General features: G+C 38.5%; 3 protein-coding genes across 12 annotated transcripts in view; 1 reads left to right on the plus strand and 2 right to left on the minus strand.

Moving 5' to 3' along the window:
* LOC109859540 (alpha-1,6-mannosyl-glycoprotein 2-beta-N-acetylglucosaminyltransferase) overlaps window positions 1–14,956 on the plus strand; it is an 18,624-nt gene extending 3,668 nt beyond the window's left edge. For 2 of the 4 annotated variants that reach the window (XM_020437887.1, XM_020437885.1), the window contains exons 2-10: window positions 5,343–5,391; window positions 8,440–8,469; window positions 9,795–9,875; window positions 9,999–10,182; window positions 10,590–11,009; window positions 11,128–11,437; window positions 12,048–12,326; window positions 13,153–13,403; window positions 13,482–14,956. In XM_020437887.1, the coding sequence (XP_020293476.1) occupies window positions 8,463–8,469; window positions 9,795–9,875; window positions 9,999–10,182; window positions 10,590–11,009; window positions 11,128–11,437; window positions 12,048–12,326; window positions 13,153–13,403; window positions 13,482–13,710 (1,761 nt within the window). In that variant the 5' untranslated portion in view covers window positions 5,343–5,391; window positions 8,440–8,462 and the 3' untranslated portion in view covers window positions 13,711–14,956. Of the gene's footprint in view, window positions 1–3,980; window positions 4,547–5,342; window positions 5,392–8,439; window positions 8,470–9,794; window positions 9,876–9,998; window positions 10,183–10,589; window positions 11,010–11,127; window positions 11,438–12,047; window positions 12,327–13,152; window positions 13,404–13,481 lie in introns of those variants that run through there. The other 2 variants (XM_020437886.1, XM_020437888.1) reach the window with 2 other exon arrangements.
* Window positions 14,957–14,975: 19 nt separating this feature from the next.
* On the minus strand, window positions 14,976–17,208 carry LOC109859542 (protein D2-like). Its single transcript, XM_020437897.1, has 5 exons — window positions 16,902–17,208; window positions 16,673–16,782; window positions 16,484–16,604; window positions 15,920–16,133; window positions 14,976–15,825 (listed from the first exon to the last, which is right to left on the minus strand). The coding sequence occupies exons 1-5, from the start codon at window positions 16,918–16,920 to the stop codon at window positions 15,687–15,689; spliced, it is 603 nt and encodes a 200-aa protein (XP_020293486.1). The 5' UTR covers window positions 16,921–17,208; the 3' UTR covers window positions 14,976–15,686.
* Window positions 17,209–17,359: 151 nt separating this feature from the next.
* LOC109859541 (protein D2-like) lies at window positions 17,360–19,380 on the minus strand. 7 transcript variants are annotated; one of them, XM_020437894.1, is made up of 4 exons: window positions 19,259–19,380; window positions 19,126–19,177; window positions 18,054–18,296; window positions 17,360–17,951 (listed from the first exon to the last, which is right to left on the minus strand). In XM_020437894.1, exons 3-4 carry the CDS (start codon window positions 18,247–18,249, stop codon window positions 17,599–17,601), a joined length of 549 nt encoding a protein of 182 aa, XP_020293483.1. In that variant the 5' UTR covers window positions 18,250–18,296; window positions 19,126–19,177; window positions 19,259–19,380; the 3' UTR covers window positions 17,360–17,598. The 7 variants fall into 7 exon arrangements, with proteins under 7 accessions (XP_020293483.1, XP_020293481.1, XP_020293484.1 ...); XM_020437892.1 differs by lacking the exon at window positions 19,259–19,380 and having other exon boundaries at window positions 19,076–19,178; XM_020437895.1 differs by lacking the exons at window positions 19,126–19,177; window positions 19,259–19,380 and adding an exon at window positions 18,884–18,908.
* Between the last annotated feature and the right edge of the window lie 469 nt (window positions 19,381–19,849).

Here is a 19,849-nt window from a genome sequence, read left to right on the forward strand (position 1 = left end):
ATCTTGCCATAAACACATCCTCCTCTCCTTCTTACCATTCCACCCCTCCTCCACCACACCCCTTCCACTTCAATCTAGCGCTATAAAAAGGGACACCTGATCAAGAGCATCTCAGTATCAGGCTGCTCTTCAAACCCTGATGAAGTGAGCTGTAATGTTCACGAAACGTCGGTATAAAAATGACACTAACGCGGTTCAAACCCGAAAAAACATCTTTGTATGTTAATACTACACACCGTGAAAGCATCAAATATCAAATTAATCCACAAACCTTCTTCTCCTTACAGTCTCCTATCAGGGGTTATAAAAATAATAAGGCTCGTAAAGGATCCGCCGTACTAAAGCCCGGTCAGAAACCTGCTATCAGGGTTATATGTAACACGACGTTATATTTTTGATCAGGGCGCTGTCAGGCTGCATTAACAAGACCTTATCAGGCAACAGGACAAAACCTAACCTAACGCGCTCTTCTTAAGGCCGTGTTTGATTTTCTACTCGGGTCCCAGTAATTATCGTATTCTTGGAATCTTATTAAATTTGTCGGAACGAGACCTCTCGAGTTTTTTACGTCATCATTACGATATTAAGCTAAAAAAAAAAAAAGCGGTTTCTCAAATCGGTCAAAGAACTCTTTCCCGTGCTGGAACAACATAACACATACGACCAAAACAAACTGCGGTAACATTCTTCCTGGTCCATTAGGCAATTTCTTCTTCGAAAACCAGGCGGAAAATCTCATCGGCGCGAAATGAATTTTTTTATTTTTTATTTTTTTTTAACGAGACACAATATCGCGCGCGATTGAACGACGGACGGGAAATTATGATTCTACGAAATAAGAAGTTCGACGCCTTCGGTTAATGGGCAAGAACCGGCTAGACATGTTTATTCGACTCGAGATCGAGCAAAGAAAGAGAGGGTAACAGAGAGAAAGAGCGAGTGCATGTGCGAGTTAATATTTTTAGATTCACATTTGATGTAGGCAAGTAAGTAAGTGAAGAAGCGGAAGAGTAGCGCTCTCGCACGACGAGGTTGGAATTCATTGCGTAACTTCGCCAGCGATTGATTAATGTCGATTTATACCGTGGACGATCGAACGAGGCGATTTACTATTTGCATAGATGAGTAGACATTTATATATATTCCCGAGATTATTACGTACTTTTATTGTCAGCTGCAGAACCTGTCAAACTCGAATATATATAAATATACATTCTATTTACACTTGATTATATATTTACTGAAGTAAATTTTTTCTTGCGTCCATTCCATGAACAACTTGACCGTTAAATAAAAAAAAAGTTAAGCATATGTTCATCAAAACATTACTGAACGATAATTTGAGCGAGAGAAGCGGTCGAAGACGAATTAACATATTGAGGATGTGAACATATTTTTAACATTCTTTTCACGTCACGTCTAAATTGAGGCTAATTGCAAAAACGTGAATAATATTTATATTTGCATGACAATAAGACTGCGCGTTAAAAAATTTATTTATTTATTTATTTACATCCATATATTTGCTATTTCGACGTATATCTCTGCGTTAAGTAACGCTCGCAAAAGTTTATTTAAATTTTCTTTAACTCGTAAAACTTAAAACGCATAGAAAAAAAAGTATCACCTTGAGCAAATAATGAAAAACAGAGGAAAATTGAATAATAATAATTAATTATGCCGCTTGTTATAACATACACGTAGATCCGCATTGTGTCGCATCGTTACATTATGCGGTGAACTGTGACTTATTAGATAGTAGAAATTGTCTTCAAGACGATTTTAATATCGCGCCGAAATCATCACAAAACCTCCCCCATTCTATTCATTTTTCTTTTACGAGCAAACATCATGACGCTATTGCAAAACGCGATTATCATAGCTACCGTCGTTTAATCATTATTCTTTCGAACTCGCAGATAACTCGCGCAACACAGAAATTGACTTTACAAGGCGCGTGATGACACGAATTACCGCTTATATCATCACGTGTGATTATAATACGCATTGTAATTCCGAAGCATGCTCCGCTTATTATAGACCATTTCCTACCGGTGCCGTTTCTTTTTTTTTTTTTTCACGGTCGACGTATCGTAGCGGCCTTGCGCTTTTCTATTTGCACGAGCGAGCGATCATCACGCCAACAGTTCTCTCTTGTTTTCTGAGAACTGTAAAGTATGCAAAAAGCCGGAAAATGCGACGGAATGCGGCGCGCAAGCAACAAGGACGTGGCGAACGCCATGGATGATATTTTGCTCCTTTATTTCGCTCGCTCCGGTATCGCCAGTCGACGCACCGCAATCTCCGCCGTTAACCGCAGCACACACAGTTTCCGGTCATCATCATCATCCCGACGATGAGGTTGAGAGAGAGAAAGAGAGAGAGAGAGAGAGAGAGAGCTAATTATTTGTTTGCGTCGAATCCCACGTCCGTGTGCGTTGCGGTCGAAAAATATTGCGATACCGATTCCGTGGCGCGATTATCCGGTCGAGCGGCGGTTTCCTGACCTACGTACGAGATTTCTGCCGCAAAATATCGATAATTGTGTCCTGTCGACATTGTCTTTAAGTCTCCGATCGCTTCAATTATCTTTGATTATCGTCGATTTAACTCCGCGCTTATTTACGCTTTGATTACTTCGATCATTCCTTCGGTCGTTTCTGCTGCTTTAATAATCGCGCTAATATGCTTCCTCATGCAGAGGCACTTGTTTATTGCGCGACCGAAACTATTTTTCTCTATAGTTTCTTCTCAACACCCTTCCGTCGGGAAGAGGAGGTTTTGTCTTTTCTGTATACAATATTTACAGTTTCTTGTTTAATTATTTTTTTTACGCAGAGACCGTAACATAAAAATGCTTGACATTGTCGGAATGTCTAATTGTCAGATATTCTCATTAGATAAACAAGTTGACAAGTGATATCAGATAGAAAGAAAGTCTATCGAACAGGTGTGCTGAATAAACGAGAGTCATATGTATGTAAGTTTCATGTCCATTTTGGTGATGTGCTATCTGATTATTACGAGTCCGCGATGTCGCGATAAACGAGCGCGGAAACGAAGAAATGTCATGAAAGCGTCATTAGTCGAGACTTTTGCTCAATGTAAACGAATGGGTTAGGTACCTACACACGTGCGTGATAAGAGATAAACGATTGCTACACGTCGCTGCGTCAAGAATAAATAAGCGCTGGAGAAGAGATGAAGATCATTAAGAACGAGAGATAGAAGAGAGATAGAAGAGACAGTGCGACGTGAATTTATAAGTTCTACCTCGGAGAGAACATTTCACGACGCATCTTTTGTTCGGCCGCGCGTTACAAAATTATCGTAATTTAAAAAAAAAAAAAAAAACAGCGTACGGAGAGATCGGAGACTTTGGATTTCCAATGCGATTCGCATGGAGTGTGCAACCTCGGTTAGCCTAACAAAGAAAAACATTCGTAATACGTAAAAAAAAAGAGTCAATTATACGGTGAGTCTCTTATCGTGTGCAATAATCGCGTAACTGCGATCTTTATTCACTTTTTGCTCGAACGTGTATCGTCGAGAAAAACACTTTTTTCTCTCTCTCTCTCTCTCTCTCTCTCTCTCTCTCTCGACTCGGTGGAAACTCTACTTGTATTCATCGTCATGCATAAATATCGAACAAGGAAATGATTAAAGCCTCTGTGAGGAGGATAGTCTCCGTCTGGCAATAAAAAGGACGTTGCATACGTTTACTCGTACGAGCGAATCGATATCCAGGGACACCGCGGGTAATATTCCCGCATATTACACGAATACACGTGTGCACATGAATAGATATACATACACACACACACACTCACACACGTACACATGTATGCACGCGTACTTTTGCGCAATAGAGACACAGCGACATATCGGCAGAGGGAGAGAGACCCACCTCTAGTCCCTCGTGCACAAGCGATATGACCGGCACACCGAGATGCATACACATGACGATCCACCCGATGCATTATTCACCGACCGGCGACCGGCCGACGATGACGGTGGTAACGCCATGCAACGGCGGCGCGATAATAACTATAGCATCTCTACTCCGAGAAACACAGAAATAGACACACACGGTGCAGCCGTCCGTTAAAAAGCGCCGGGTGCCGAGTCGCGCACCCGAATAAAAGAATCCAAATTTCCGGTGACCGTTTTCTCGCCGCCGACGTTTTTTGTCTCGACCGCAACGGTGTGTGCGCGTGCAGCATCCGATTATAAAACACATATCGCGCGCGCGTGTGTGTGTGTGTCTGTGCGTGCATGTACTCTTAGATTTAGATATTCGCGTCTAAAGTTGACTGACGCTATATATAAACTGTGATTATCGTTCTTTGTTGCTACTTCTGTTGTCATCAGAAAGTTTCGTTAACGGACAATGTGTGTGGAGTTGTAACGTGTATTTTGTGCATTCCAAAAAAAACGAAAAATTTAAATGTATCACATAAAAACTCTTGTCGCGAGAAAATTAGAAAAAGTGTTTCACTCGAAAGGTATTTTTTCGAGAACCTTTATATCACGGACGAGATAAGAGGTAAATGGATGGTTTTTTAAAAGGGTCTGAATCATTGCGCGCACACAAGCGATGAAAAGTAAGAATGTATTTTTACGAGAAAGATAAAATGTATTTACCGAAATTGCTCCGTGTGTGTGGCGTGAGAAAAAAAAAACGGTAATTGATTAAATATAATTGTACTTTGCGTTATAAGAAGACGGAATATCATCACGATGATAGCTTTCACGCGCAATAAACGCTGATACATATATTTCTGTTTGATGAATTTATTTAATTCTTTTATGCACGATTCAATGAATACGACGGAAATGTGTTTGAACAAGATATCGCAAAATAATGAAGCGCTTTTCAAGCACTTTCGAGGGGAACGGCAAGTCGAGTTTATACAGTGTGATTATAATTCATTCATTCACAAACGTATATTAATATGTATTACACCGACGCGGCGGTCGCGCTCGCAAAGACCGCTAATCTAAAGGCGCGTTTAAGCGTAACGATATTAAATCGATATCGTGTAAGACCGCGCAAGAAGTTCGCAATAATTTTACGTCCGTCCACACATTACGTTACACAGATTACGGCAATCGTTACGCGCCGCCTTTTGTTCTCAAGTTTTCTTACATAACATAATTAATATTGATAACATATCTCGCTTATTTTTACAGTCTCTTTGGTATTTTGCGGAAATTCACACGACAATAGCCAATATAAATATTGCGCAGAGATATGTTTCTTTTGTTTAATTAATTCAATAAAATTTTATTCAAATCTCGGATTACCTCCTACTTATCGCATTCAATGTTTTGTGTTCCAGATATTGCAAAAATGACGGGGCAAGCGATGCGTCATTCTTCTTCACCGAGGTAAATGATAATGTTGTTTACGAGTCCGATCATACACAAACGTGTATGAAATTTGTTACCGCGATAGCATTATCTATCTATCGGTAACGATAGTAGCGGAATGATATCGATACGTGTTTATGATGAAGTAGTAGCCTCGCGATATATGTACATTTTATCTTCTCAGTAAAGTCGCGTCACTGTATATTTTGTTTCGCTCGAAGCGAGTTCGGATAAAAAATGCGCAATTGAAAAAATTACGAATTTTATAATAAAACGCGATATAAACGCGACTCGAAACCGCGATGTTTGCTACTCAACCTTATCGTGTGTGTTACAGATATCATTGCACGACAGTCGTCTTTGTCGAATGAAAGCAACACACCAGGTTTTCTTAAGACGTGTCGTTGAAAAATTAAAATATAAAAAAAAGAACAATATCTGCGATATTAAACGTCGGTAATCTGCTCCGAGTTGGATATTTTTAGATCGGAATTATGTTGTGGGTATTTTTTACCGCAATTGTATAGATTAAATAATCCGCGAGAAAATATTCCAGTATTCATTAATAATACAAGACTCATATTCGCGCATATCTTTTCGTCCCGGTTTTTAATTATGTCAGAGACAATAATGGAAAACATCGATCTGTCAAACGCGTTAACACAAAACGGGACATAAATAACATAATGTCCTAGATGCGTTCGAAAACTTCAGAAAGACATACATACAAATCGGAAGTGGGAGAATATTAATTGAGCCTGTCGGTAATCACCGAGAGATTCTTAAAAAAAAATCAGGATGAGCCGGCCGAAGGAGAGTTCGACGTTGAACGCGTGCCAAGGAAAGAGCGAAGCGAATCGAAACTATGCGGAGTGAAATTGGACGATTTCGTGGTGGGTCGACGTGTGCACGACCGGCATCTTATAGCCGCGTCCTTTTTATTGTCACTGGGATAAATATAACAACTAAATTGGGAACGAGAGGGAAAGAGAGCTATAACGCGGAATTTCACGTGAAAAATATCCGTTAAAGCATCATCGTATTTATTCTGCTGATTCCTCTCTCCTAAACGTGAGATCTCGAGCTTCTCTCTCTCTTTTCGTTTTCTTTCTCTTTGTATATCGATCTCGTCAAACATTCACCCTCACGTACGTGTAATCGAATGAAATTTTAATGTCGTCTAAGTAGCGCATTTATAGACAGAAAGATCCAATTCCCTTTTTATTAATAAATGGCGCGATTGACGAGAGACGTAAAGAAATAACTGGAGAATAATTAATTTGATTTTTCTTAATTAAATTTCAAAACCGTTATTCGAGATATCTCTCGAAACGGATTACAATACTCGTTTAATTAATTTGTTTTATATGTAATATATTATTTTATATGTTATATATTTTATATTGTTTTGTTGTAAATATTTATTATTTAAAATAAAAAAATATAACTGTTTAAATCAATCTTATTGAATTGCTTGTTAAAACAAAATCTTTTTATCAAACTTGTCATTCAAAGAAATGTCAAAGATTCGTTTTCGTGTTATTCACGTCGTCTTTAGTTCTTGTTCCATAATCTTCCTCGTCGTAAATATACATTAAATATTGTATCCAAAGATTTTCTCTTTCCAAAACGTTTTAGGTCAAAAACCTTCTCGACCTGAAGTATCCTGTGTGCCCGAACTTGTCACATAACTCAATATTTTCTTTAAGAAAAAAAAAGACTTATGGGAGAAATTTTTCGTGCGATGTAAAAGTACTGATATCTAATGAAAAATTCCATTCCAGTGGCGCGCATAGATTATCATTCCGACATGATGCGATAGCATGCAATGACCTTGTGTAAAACTCATTATCATGACGAACTTACCAACGTGTGGAAGAGTCGCGCGTTTATCTTCGCTTTGTAATGTATCATAAAGTGTCGTAACACCATCGGCTTCATGCTTTTTAAAATGCAAACGCCACATGTCACGCCTCCCGATCGGAAAAAGTATGTTTGATAACACGTTGAGTTCTCTTATCTCTCCCGTAAGTAGACATTCACGCTATTGTCGCGTCGGCTAATAACATGTGTATTTTCGCACACAACATAACAATTTTGATGTGCACGTAATTTTTATGTAATGCCATTTAATGAAAAGGTTTGGACGATTTGCGATAATTACTGCGATCGATTGATATTGCTGCGTTAAAATCGATGATAAAAAAAAAAAAAAAAAGTATTCAAAGCGTAAAATTATTTCAACAGTTTGTTTGATTTTGATAAAATGAAATACGGAAATACAGTTACGCTAAGTGATTTACGTAACAGTTAAAAAATAATTGTTGCAAAACAGAGAGAAAAAGAGAGAGAGAGAGAAAGAGAAGGAGGGAGAGAATGAATGAAACCTAGTCTTTTATACAAGGTACAAAAGAAACATCCGGTTGTGCATCAGTCTTCGGATACTACAGTCTTTCGAAATCCTACGGGGTTTCGGGTCAAAGCTCGGAGAAGTCGAGAGCGTTGTCTTACAACTGTAACGCTTCCAAGCGTCGATCCCGACAACGAGATGCCGATTTGTCTTGCTCACGTCTATTATCGTCTCGCGTTTCTTTTTCAGTCAAAAAAGAGTTCTAACTATAAAAAAAAAAAAAAAAAAGAATTCAAATCTACAAGTCAAATGGAAACAGATTCTTCTCGATAGATGTAAAGAAGTGCTTAAGAAATGCTTAAGAATAGAGACCTCACTTTGAAAGTAAAATTGAAACGTGGGAAAATAGCGCAGACAAAAAATGCGTTTCCGTTATTTAAAAAAAAAAAATACAACCACAACGATACGTACGAATCGGCGAAAAAACATTGCTGGCGATTTTTTTCAGTTTCTTGTTTCAAACAATAACAATATTGTTGCATGTCAAATAGATAGTACACGAAATGTGTTCAGTCTACGAAAGAATTTCCGGAATATCTCGTTTATTAAAAAAAAAAATCAACATCGCATACGTGTGATTCTTTTCATTAATCAAAATTAATTATGCATGCTTCCAAATACGATCTTGCTGAAGATCCGTTTAAATCTTGTTTCAGGACGAGCTCCTAGGAATGACACTATGAAAGGTGAGTGAAAAAATAACTACATTGAACCTCAATTCCTCTTTTTTGTAGGAGAGAAAGTGGATCCTACTTTAACGCTGCTATACGTCCGAAATTTGCTTTTTTCCTGCTAAAGTTTTAAAGTAGGGTTCAATTCTCAGCTCAGACTGATGCGCATTGCAGGCTCTGATAGACTCAAAATAGGCTCTGATAGGCTCAAAGTAGGAGTAAGAAAAAAAGTAGATGCTACTTTGACGCTGCTATACGTCCGAAATTTCCTTTTTTTCCTGTAAAGTAGGATTTAAATTTTGACTCGGGGATTTTCTAAACAATATTACGTAAAAGCAATGTGGAAATGTATTCGCTAGAATGTTTATAGTCGATGACGTACTCGTGTAATCATCAGTAGATTAAAGTGATGCACGCGGCGGCGCTCTGACAATGTAGTTCATGATAAGGGTTCGTTACATAAAAATCGTTACGTAAACGCGCGTCACATTCGCGTTTTCGACAAACGGCGGCGAACAATTTCTAGCTTTTGTTCGATTTGCTTGTCAAATAATCGCAGTATAAATTGCTTTCAAATTCTATTTGTGCGTGTGTATTTGTACGTGACGTGTGTCGCGCGCGTGTTTATGTGTTATAAAATAAAATTCCAGGTTACTATTCGTTTCTTGCCAAATATTTGACAAATGCGCGACAGTATAACATATACGCCGCAACGTTTCCGTAAAATATTTCATCGCGTAATTCGCGCTGAACTTTGTGCTTTTGTAAGCTAATGTTTATCGAGTAGGTGACGACGTATCGTTTCGCAATATCGCGGTTCTCATTGTCGTTCAACGATAATTTTATTCTTAAAGAGATACTTATTATGATTACATTTTCATAAATTACACATATCGCGACCTACGTAAACTTGACAACTCCAACTTTTATTGCAATTAAATGATTAAAATATCCTGAACTTGATGATTCGAGAGAAAGACACTTGCAATATTTGTTTTTTCTTATTTTCTGTAAAACACAAGAGTGATCTTAAATAAATTGATTAATTAATAAATTCTTATATAGAAAAAGTTTATTACTTAAAAGAAAAAAATTTTAGATTTTGTTTTCAGAAGATTTTTATTACTTTAATCTGCGTTTATATTTTTTTACGCGCAATTCTAGCTTTAAAATAAACTACACCTAAAAAGAGAGAGAGAGAGAGAGAAAGTAGTAACGAAGGAAAACTAGTTATTGTGTGCAGACTCGTTTAACATTAACCGGATAATTTACCTCCCTAACATTATCCGGATAATGTACCTATCTATTTACCATTACCGGTTAATTATCTATGCATACAGGAAAAGCTCAAGAGTCGACCATACATGGCTTTGCGAAGCAGTATCCCGGCTGCACATTGTATACCAGAAAAAAATCGGGAGGTGAGTTTATAACGATATAACTCGAACTTAATTTATTATGTTGTTTTCGAGATAAAAATATTATTGCGCGCGAGAGCAAAGTGCTGAAAAAGCATCGGTAATTCAGAAAAATGATATATTTAGGAGTGGTTGTCGTTGGAGGGTCGAGATCAGGTCGCGGGATTTTATTGAGGACAATCGTATTCGTCTTCCTGGCTACGTTTCTCTGGCTTCAGCTTCACGTGATCAGTTTGACGGGTCGAGATGATTCCGGACAGTTCTCGTCGAACGAAACCCTTTTCTCTCTGGTACCTCAGGAATTGCATAGGTAATAATTTGAAAATACGTGTTTTACTCTCTGGTTTTTTAATTTCTTAAAATTATTTTTTGACTCAATCTAATTTTTAATAAAAACAATTAAAAAATAAATAGATCTTATAAGCTATAATCCACCGGTGTGTAGTAATGGATAATAATAAATTAAAAACCCGTTTTATATAATTCTGTTGACGTTTCGATCATTGATTTCTGATCATCTTCTTATAAAACGTATCTCAATGTAGATTTCTTCCTAAAAACTTGTTTTTCTATTAATTGATTTTAAAAATTGATTTTTAAATTCCAATTCCTTAAATCTATATTTTAATATCCATCAACATAAAATTGTACTATTGTTTCTGTTGAATATTGTCTGTTATAATATTACGCGATCGGATTTTTATCTTACGACTTCAGGTTTCTCAAAGAGGGACGTAACTCGACGGGTCTGGTGAACGCCAGCTCGGGAGCGCTCACGGAATTGGAGATCGCAGAGATCCGGCGTAAAATCGAGAGGGCGAATGAGGAACAAAAAGTGTATAATGAGGAGGCGTTTGGGCCGTTGGCCAGCGACGCTCCGATTATAGTCATCCAAGTGCACACGCGACTCACTTATCTGCGGCACCTTATCGTGTCGCTGGCTCAGGCCAAAGATATTGAACAGGCCCTTCTGGTGTTCAGCCATGACATTTGGCACCCAGATATCAATTATCTCGTCCAGAGCGTCGATTTCTGCCGGGTTATGCAGATATTCTACCCGCACAGCATACAGACACATCCGCGCACATTTCCCGGCGAAGGACCCAACGATTGCCCGCGAAATATTCGCAAGGAGCAGTGAGTTTGGCCGAAAAGTCATTTTTAACTTATTAAACGGTCTTTTTCTCTCTTCCAAATTGATCAAACTTCGAAATATGATCATTTTATGTTTGAATGTTTTGTTTGCGAATTACAGAGCCTTAAACTTAAAGTGCACCAACGCCAAGCACCCGGATTTGTACGGCCATTACAGGGAAGCTAAATTCACGCAGACGAAGCACCACTGGTGGTGGAAAGCGAATCGGGTATTCGATCAGTTATCGGTCACGAGAAATCACACGGGAATGGTGCTTTTCCTCGAGGAGGATCATTACGTCGCGGAAGATTTTCTGCACGTGCTCAGACTCATGGAACGCACTTGCAAGCTCAATTGCGAGAGATGCAACGTTCTGTCGTTGGGTACATATTTAAAGACGTACAACTATTTTGCGGATTTTAGTCGTAAGGTGAGAAATTTTTGTTTCGCATTTACGTCAAACCACGTTCTTAACATCTTGCTTAACGCGATGTTCCATGCACAAAGATTACATTAAGGATTTATACGAATATACGGAGCGAGTTTACGTTTTTTTAGTCAGAAGCGCATTTCATCGGCAACCGCCTTGTCAATCTCCGACATTTATTTCTATCTGCCAACTCTCTCATGCACTCATTTCTTCTGTCATAATCGTGCGAATACGATATAACGACGGTTTTTTTCTCTCACTGGCACACATATATATATATAGTAACGTTCATATTGCTGGTGCTTGTGTAGCGTGACAATATATCTGGCAAAACTTTTAGCACGCGCGTGTTGCGGTACATGCGATAAGACACGCTCTCTCCTCTCGCTTCTTTTCGAGCGATACATATACATATCCTTCGACGAATTCGCAGATTTATTTTACGCAGAAATCGCAATTATCGTAGCGGAAACACGTCGGTGTCGTTGAACCATTGCTGTTGCACGCTTCACACGACATTAAAACGTGTATCCGACGTGTTGATCATCATCATGTTGCTCATCATTAGTACGTCTCTATGTCGATGTTTCACGCACGTCCGATCCGTTAGTTTCTCGGCGTCGATAGCGCTCTGCAGAAGGAGATGCTGCGCGGACTAAAGCGGCAGGAGGCGAGGGTGATGCAGAGACAGCAGATCGGCAACGGGGAACTCGACGGCGCCAATCACGCCAACTCCGCTCCCGGGATCAGTAACGGAAGTATCGGCGGCAGTGGTGGCCGAGGAAACGGCGGCGCGTCCTCCACCTACTATCAAAACGCTAACATGGTGCAAGCGGCGCCCGCATGGGCCTTCCAACTCCTGCCCAGTCTCTACAATCACTATCAGAAGGTTCTCGTGAATCAATGGAATCTACCGAAATCCCGCCCGAAAATAGCAAAAAGCCAAACCGCCTACATACACACTTTGGTGTCTCCTTACGTTCGCCTGTTGTGCCTCGCACAAGTCTTTTTTTGTTGCTTCGCCTATATCATCACATGCCACTTCCATGGACGCGAAGTAGAATGCGAGTAGTTTTCCTATGCCCGTTTTAAAATTTATACACACTGCCAAAATCTTGCACGGCTTTTACCACCGACTCGCATCGACTCAGCCAACAATAACACAAACACCGATTTTAATGGATTGACTGATGGTTCCAATTGCTTGGTATTGAAACTAGAAAACCGAGAGAGCAATCTCGTCCCGTAGAAAGAAAATACTACTGTACTGTTTTTTTGCGGATATAAAGTATCGATCCGATGTTTTATATTAGCACATTCTAGTTGTACCTACGCCAAAAACGCGAATGTCGATGGAACTTCTTTGTAGACGGAACTTCCACTTCTTCGAGATGCAGTAGTGCATGCTTCGAATATCCACTGTTACGTGCACGATACAAAGTCATAATGAAACACCGAGTTCGCACGCACGGCTCAGACCGGCACGGCTGTGGAAATGGAAGTCTCTCAAACTGAGAGACCAATGTGCAATGTGTAAATCAGGAAGAAATATTGCGATTAAAATTCTGACTTTGTGTCTCAGCTGATCGCTTTAGATACATAGTTTTGATTAGTTTTTATTCCCGTAGATTTTATAAGATGTAAAAATCTCCAAATCGTCAAGAGAATTGCGAGATCGAAGAGAACTGCTAACGATTTTCGTTCTGTTAAAACAGGCGGAAGTGACACCTTGGATATCTAGCAAGCACAACATGGGCATGGCGTTCAATCGCGTTACGTGGAACAAGCTGCGAAAATGCGCCGCGCAGTTTTGCTCGTACGACGATTATAATTGGGACTGGAGTCTGCAGTACATCGCGCAGACCTGTCTACCGCCCAGCAGAGGTGCCGGAATAGCGCCTCGCGCCGAGTCGGGATTGATCACCATGACAATGAGAGCTCCGAGAGTCTTCCATATCGGCGAATGGTGAGTACGCAGTTGTTTTTTTTTCTTTTTATACATTTCCGTCACAACTTGTTGTCAAGTAAACGTTTACTTTCACAGTGGAGTGCATCACAAAAAGGACAATTGTGAATCGACAGCAGTGATAGCGAAAGTTCAAAATGTTCTTAAATCGGCGCGCAATCATCTGTTTCCCTCGCAATTGACGTTAACAATCGCCGGAACGGCGAAGAAGACGAAGCTCCGAAAGGGCAACGGCGGTTGGGGTGACGTTCGAGATCATCAACTCTGCTGGAACATGACTGTCCAGCCGGATCTAGTCTTGCCTTGATAATGGCGAATTTATATTGATGATCGCCGATCTCCAGTAGAATGCGTTACGAATGATAGTGATAGGATTGATTCACCCAAAATCTTACGAGTCTTGCGACTATATTTGGGGCGCTCCAGTTTCTATAGAAAGTTCGAAGAAAAAAGGAGAAAATGTTATCAAAAAATATTTGTCGTTCCTATCCGTGAATCAATTTCAAATAATTGTGAGATGAAGACGATCACTATCACTGCCTCAAATATTCCGTGGATATTTCGCCAAGATAATAACAAAACATTGCACACGAAGAAAACGAGAGAAGACATCGGGCTCAAATTGGTGCTATTCTGAGAGTACTGTGGTATCCATGTAATTCGATCGACACTAAACTGTGTCTGTCGTACTTGACGCAAAATAACGCGAAGACAGTAAAAAGAACAGAAAATCTATAGACAATTGCAGATAAATTAGCGAACGATAGATTTCGCAAATATGTGAAGAAGTATTCGATATCTCTCGGCGGAGACATTTATTCTACATTGCGTTATCCGCAAAAACTAGTGTGATAAAATATTAGAAATAAGATAAAGTTTCTTCAAACGCAGGTTCTGAAATGATGTTTTTTCAGGCGCGTTTTCGCTCGAGGAGAAAAAACAGATGTATTCTCGCTAGTGAGAATACGATGGTAACGTGAGAATACGAATACGAATCAAGTGTTTGATCTAAAGCTTAAACATGTATCACTATTTTAAGGGCCTATGTGACGCGTATCGGCGAGAAAAAAAAACAACCGCGTACGCATGTTTAACTTCCTTATCGTTTGTAACGAAACTGCAGATAAACGTAAAGTTGATAAACAAAGTACACGGAAAGTCTCTCTAAAGTAATGAGAGTAACACCGTAAAACTTTATTTATTACATTAATGCATTTTGAAAAGGCAGTGTTTAGAGCGAAAATATCTCGTTTCTTGAGAAAATTATATTATTTTGCAGAAATTCAGAATATATATTAGTCGATATTATTCTGTTAATAAATGTTTACAAAATTAATTTCGAAGTTAAAGATTAAGTGCGAATCATGAGGTTAAATATTTTATATAAAATATTTGAGAAATCGTAAAAATTTATTCATTACATTTATTTATTACACTAATACATTTCGAAAATGCAATGTTTAGAGCGAAAATATCTTGTCTCTGGAAAAAATTATTTTGCAGAACCTCAAAATATTTGTATATTAGTCGATATTATTGTTTCGTTAATAAATTTTTAACGAATTTAATTTTATTACAAAGTTAGAAATTAATTTAATTGCGAGTTATGAGGTTAACTATTTTATATATAAATATTTCATACATAAGAACATATACAAGGCTGTATTCTGTGTACTTCTTACAATTTAACGATATATGATTAACGCGTGTCTGCTTCCTGATTAGTTTCTATTTGCTCTTTTCGAGCTTTGTAACGCACGATAGCAGCGTTCAGAGTCGTGCAATTCCGATTCGCAAAAATACGCTCGACATATTCTAGTCAATGTGTATAACGTAATTATTAAGCTGCAAATATTTAACGACCGATCGTAGAGTTAAGTTGATTAAAATTTAAGGAGATTCACCGTTAGTAAAAATACCCTCAAAAGCGCTACATCATGTAACGACCTCGGGGATACGAACATAATGATTGTCACTCGTACCTTTTATATTTATAATAATAAAACAGCAACGAAAAAAATAAATAGAACTCGGTAAAAAAAAAAGAAAAAAAAACGACTATCTATTTTGAAGAATCTCTGCTTTTTCCTTCCGGTTGTTTTTGCAATCGATAATGTTTTTTGTTCTTGGAAAAGAAATATATGTAACACAATTCTAATTTTTTTCAATCGCACAACAAGAGAGATTTAAGATAATGTATAAAAAAAAAAAGTTTAATTTATGTACTTGTATATGTTTGTCTCGAGTCTAAAGTATCAACTTCATTTCGCGGACGCAGCTTGGTTAAAGATTCAAGTGTCTGTGATAAGCAGGCACATTGTCATCATATTCCGCCTTCATAAAGTTACCGGCGATTGGACCCTCCAAGTTGTACTTTTCCGCGAATTTTTTAATAGAAAACCTTTTTCGCTGACTTCCGTCCCTGTAATCAGATGCGATAAAAGGTGTTACCGCGTATATGTCTAAAAAACTAGCGTTTCGCGTGTGTTTCTTATCATATCATCAGTTTTACTCACCAAGTGCTCAATCGTCTTTCGTCAAAAGTAATAGCGCCCTGGTTTTGTTTGTAGACAAGAAACACGTAGCGGTGTTTACCGGTATTTTTTGGCGGAGCGGGACCGACATATTCCGCTAGAACTTCGCCTTTAGCTATATTTTCCTCCGGTATATTTCCGACGAGCCAATGTCGAAATTCGCGATTATATCCTCCTCTTCTCGGTGCATCAGGGTCTGTGATAAAACATGTTATCTAATTACGCACATGCAGAAATGCATAGAAAATTAGTGTTAAATACGTTAATATTATAAATTCTTTCTATTAGATTTACACGCATCTCGATAGATGCTGACAAATCGCTGCGCATCGCCAATTTGCGACGGTATATCGAGAAAACTGGTTTTCGTGACGGTGAAAGTTGAACTCATCGAGGATAACGCGTCTATATGTACACACGTTTGGATTTGCATAACGAAACAAAACAAAACGACCTTATTTGAAATATTCTGTATGTCTTTTGAGGCTTTTTTTTTTAAGTATTTTCGGACGCGTAATTACGCGCGAACCGATTCAGAACTCATACCTGTCATAACAAGCGTATAGAGAACCCCTCCTTCATGTTTATAATGTATTTCGGGTATCTCGTGACTCTCTGTCGGAGTCAATTCGGTTCCCAGATCGACCACTTTATCGCCATATTTTACCTATGAATGTAACACAAATTATTTGAAGAGATAGATAATACAATTAAAATATAAAAATATTATATTACCTCGATCTTCTCGGTTGGAGCCTTGTCTATAATATCGGGTTCGATCTTCGCCTCCTTAAATGCCGATTTCACATCGCCCAACGAGAATCCGACCGCGCAGAGAAGGATTCCTTAATAATCATTACGCACAAAAATGATAATGATTACTTACTGGATACAAAGTACTCATATGTCAAGGATAAGACACTCGTATATTGCAATTTTCTTCAGAGAGTAATGAACAACGAACCTGTTATTAAATATTTCATTCTTGGAAACGTTGTTCTAAGCACGTTGCAACAGCAGTATTCAAGAAAGTTCTATAACACACGGATGTTTTATTGCTGACTCCCCACCAGCTCGTGTGCAAAGAAGGCCCCTTCAGTTGCCGGCCTTTCCAATGTTTTGTACCGTGTAGCAAAAATGGACGTTGTAAAAGTGTTTCTCGAGAGGAGGATACGTAAGATCTATTTGATGCAAATAAGGAAACTGATATGTTGCGGAGTTCGAACGCGGAAAGATCTTATTTGCATAAATTACATCTGCAGATTGCATACGTGAAAGCCGATACGAATCAACATGAAAAATGTCGATTATTGTGTGATAGTTTTCTGTTTATATTGATTTAATTTACGAATAGATAGACCAAATAATATGTTAGGATTAAAGTGAAAAACCCTACAGAAAGGTCAGTAAGTAATGCGATTGTTCGGTGCACCAGTTTTAAGTAATCTTTATTGTTCACTTGGATTAAACAATCATACTGATACCAATTTCACCTGGTAAAAGAACCCTTTCTTTTATACTAAATATCAAAGACCTAATTTTAATTAAAAGAAATGACAGATACATATTTAGTCCGCAAATAGCTGGATATAGTATTACGCATACATATATATGTATATATATTATGGTGTACAAAATCGTGCAAATCGTATACATAAGTTTTAACCTTCGAGCTGTTTATAAAGAATCGGTACGTAATCATCATACTCTGCCTGATACATATTACCAGCGATCGGATCGCCGAGTTTATATTTGGCAGCAAACTTCCTAATCGAAAATTTACCGCGATTATCGCCACTTCGATTAGTTAGGCGTTTCTCATCAAAAGTAAGCTTGCCAGATTGTTTGTACAACAAAAACACATATCGATGAAGACCAGTGCCTTCCGGAGGTCCAGACCCGATGTACTCGGACAAAACCTCGCCTTTAGATACATCTGATCCAGGAATATTGCCTACCAACCAGTGATGCCATTCACGGAACTTGGGATTCTGTCTGCTCGGAGCATCGGGATCTGTTCAAATATAAAAAGTAAACTTTACATCAACAAGAAACATCAACACTAATGTTTTTGTACATATTTAAACTTTTACTATATGTCAAAATAATCACTTACCGGTCATACATAAAGTATAAAATAAATTTGCATCTCCGTTCCATTGGACTGTAGGCTGATCCTTGACCTGAGTTGGAGTAAATACCTTGCCAATTTCAACAGTGAGGTTGTTGGGATATGTTACACTCAACACATCTGCAGGTACCTTGTCGACCACATCTGGTATTACCTCGTGAGTTTGTAGAGCCTGAGCCATTGATGACAATAGACGTGTTGTAGTCTGAGATACTACTGATAAGATTCCTGAGAGTGTAAGATACTTTATTAGCAATCAAATTAGTGATCAAAACACACTTTGTTAGGGATCTCTTATTAATGATCAAAAAAAATAACACAGATTGTTATCACAGAAGTTATATATACAAGTTATCTTAGTTATATGTTAAAACATATGAGACCAAAGATGGAAACTAAAATATAATTTCACAATTATGTAAAATCAGTTGGGAACACAATTAATGTGAGGACTTTCTCTCTCAAATCTTTCAATACCCAAACAGAAAATTGCAATGAACACGAATTTATGACGCAGCAACATTTTTCGCCGAGTAACACGTAGTACGACGATTCGCGAGCAAATGAGAAAGATGACAGCGTATATATGCCGTATCTTTCGTAACTCTTTCACAGTGGGCGGGAAGATTGTTCGTGAAAGTACGGCAATTGGCACGAGAATACAAACTCGGGATGTGCTATTACTTGGTGCAAGAAGACACGCAGACATGATAAGGTACGCACTTGCCGGTAGTTCAGTCGAAACGAACAACAAGATGAGAGAGGAAACCGGAATGTACTGGAATCGCTTTGCCCCTCTCTCGATCGCTACTTACAGCCGATAATAGCAGCAATTGGGTCTCAAAAAGCTGTTATCAACCGGCTGGTATAAAATTGTGTAATACGTGCTAATATGTACCACCGGTGAGCTTCGTTCCAATAATAGATAAAGCGATGTTATGAAATAACACAGATAATAGATAAAGCCATGTTATGAAATAACAAACAATATAACAGTTTGAATTTACTTGCAACCGCTGAAGGATTCTCCTAACCGCTAGTTCTTCCCTACACTTACCGGCTTTGGGAGTGGGAGCGCGATCAGATATAAACTGCGTTCACTGCCAATGCTAAAAATTTATACTTCACGTCACATATGCTATAGATTTACAGTACTGGCGGTGAATATCAAAAGACAGCCATAATAATACTTCGGTAAAGTTGGTTGGTAAATGCAAAAGTGGCTCAGCAGACCGGTTACAGATAGTTCATGTGTTATTTTATGTAATACTTTGGTAGTATGCAGTTCAAGCACATTGATTCGGTTTTCAGCCTCTGTGAAATAAGACACAATTTGACCTACTGTTACGCAAACAAATGCGTTTTTCAACTGTCACATATGTGAATTTTGTTTTCAAATATGAGCCAGTTTCATTATCTTCAAGGAACTTATTCGGCCGATGCTCTCTTTCTCTCTCTCTCTCACTCTTTCTCTCACTCTCTCTCTCTCTCTCTCTCATTCTCTCTCTCTCTCTCTCTCTGACGTACATTTCCATCTACTATACCAAAAAAGTTGATCATACGGGCTCCTTCCTACACCATTCACACTAGCATCGCTCACACTTCATGCACACGCAATTATAGGGTGTGTTTAGACGAAGCTAGCGCTACGTAGCGCTACGTAGCGCTAACTTCGGCTAAACACACCCATACTTCTTAAGGACAACATTTACTTTACATCTACTATACGAAAAACGTTGATCATAAGGGCTCATTCATACACCATTCCCACTAGCATCGCT

This window comes from Pseudomyrmex gracilis, unplaced genomic scaffold (assembly GCF_002006095.1).
Source record: "Pseudomyrmex gracilis isolate BER0280 unplaced genomic scaffold, ASM200609v1 scaffold_266, whole genome shotgun sequence".
NCBI classification, from domain to species: domain Eukaryota; kingdom Metazoa; phylum Arthropoda; class Insecta; order Hymenoptera; family Formicidae; genus Pseudomyrmex; species Pseudomyrmex gracilis.